The following is a 243-nucleotide window of genomic DNA, read 5'->3' on the forward strand; positions in this document are numbered from 1 at the left end:
CCACGGGTGGGTGCCGGGGCGGGGGCGGCCCCGCGCCCCGCCGAGAGAGTCAGCCGGCACTTACCGCTCTGCTCCCCCAGGAACACCAACTTGAATTTTCTCAGCGGGTTCCCGAAATCTCCCCCTGCGGACATGGTGCTGGCAGCCGGGGCCGGGAGCGAGGAAGCAGCGAGGCGCAGGGAGGGGCGAGGAGGGCGAGGGGAGGCGGCCGGCGGTGCGGGAGCCGGAGGGGGAAGGGCGGCT

At 74.1% G+C, this 243-nt stretch overlaps 1 protein-coding gene across 1 annotated transcript in view; it reads right to left on the reverse strand.

The window, feature by feature from the left end:
• RAB6B (RAB6B, member RAS oncogene family) overlaps positions 1–214 on the reverse strand; it is a gene marked incomplete at its 3' end in the record, with an annotated part of 91,074 nt that extends 90,860 nt beyond the window's left edge. Inside the window, 1 exon segment of the mRNA XM_027768594.1 lies at positions 65–214. Coding sequence (XP_027624395.1) covers positions 65–134 — 70 coding nt within the window.
• Between the last annotated feature and the right edge of the window lie 29 nt (positions 215–243).

Source organism: Tupaia chinensis, unplaced genomic scaffold, assembly GCF_000334495.1.
Source record: "Tupaia chinensis unplaced genomic scaffold, TupChi_1.0 Scaffold146961_1, whole genome shotgun sequence".
Taxonomy (NCBI): Eukaryota; Metazoa; Chordata; class Mammalia; order Scandentia; family Tupaiidae; genus Tupaia; species Tupaia belangeri.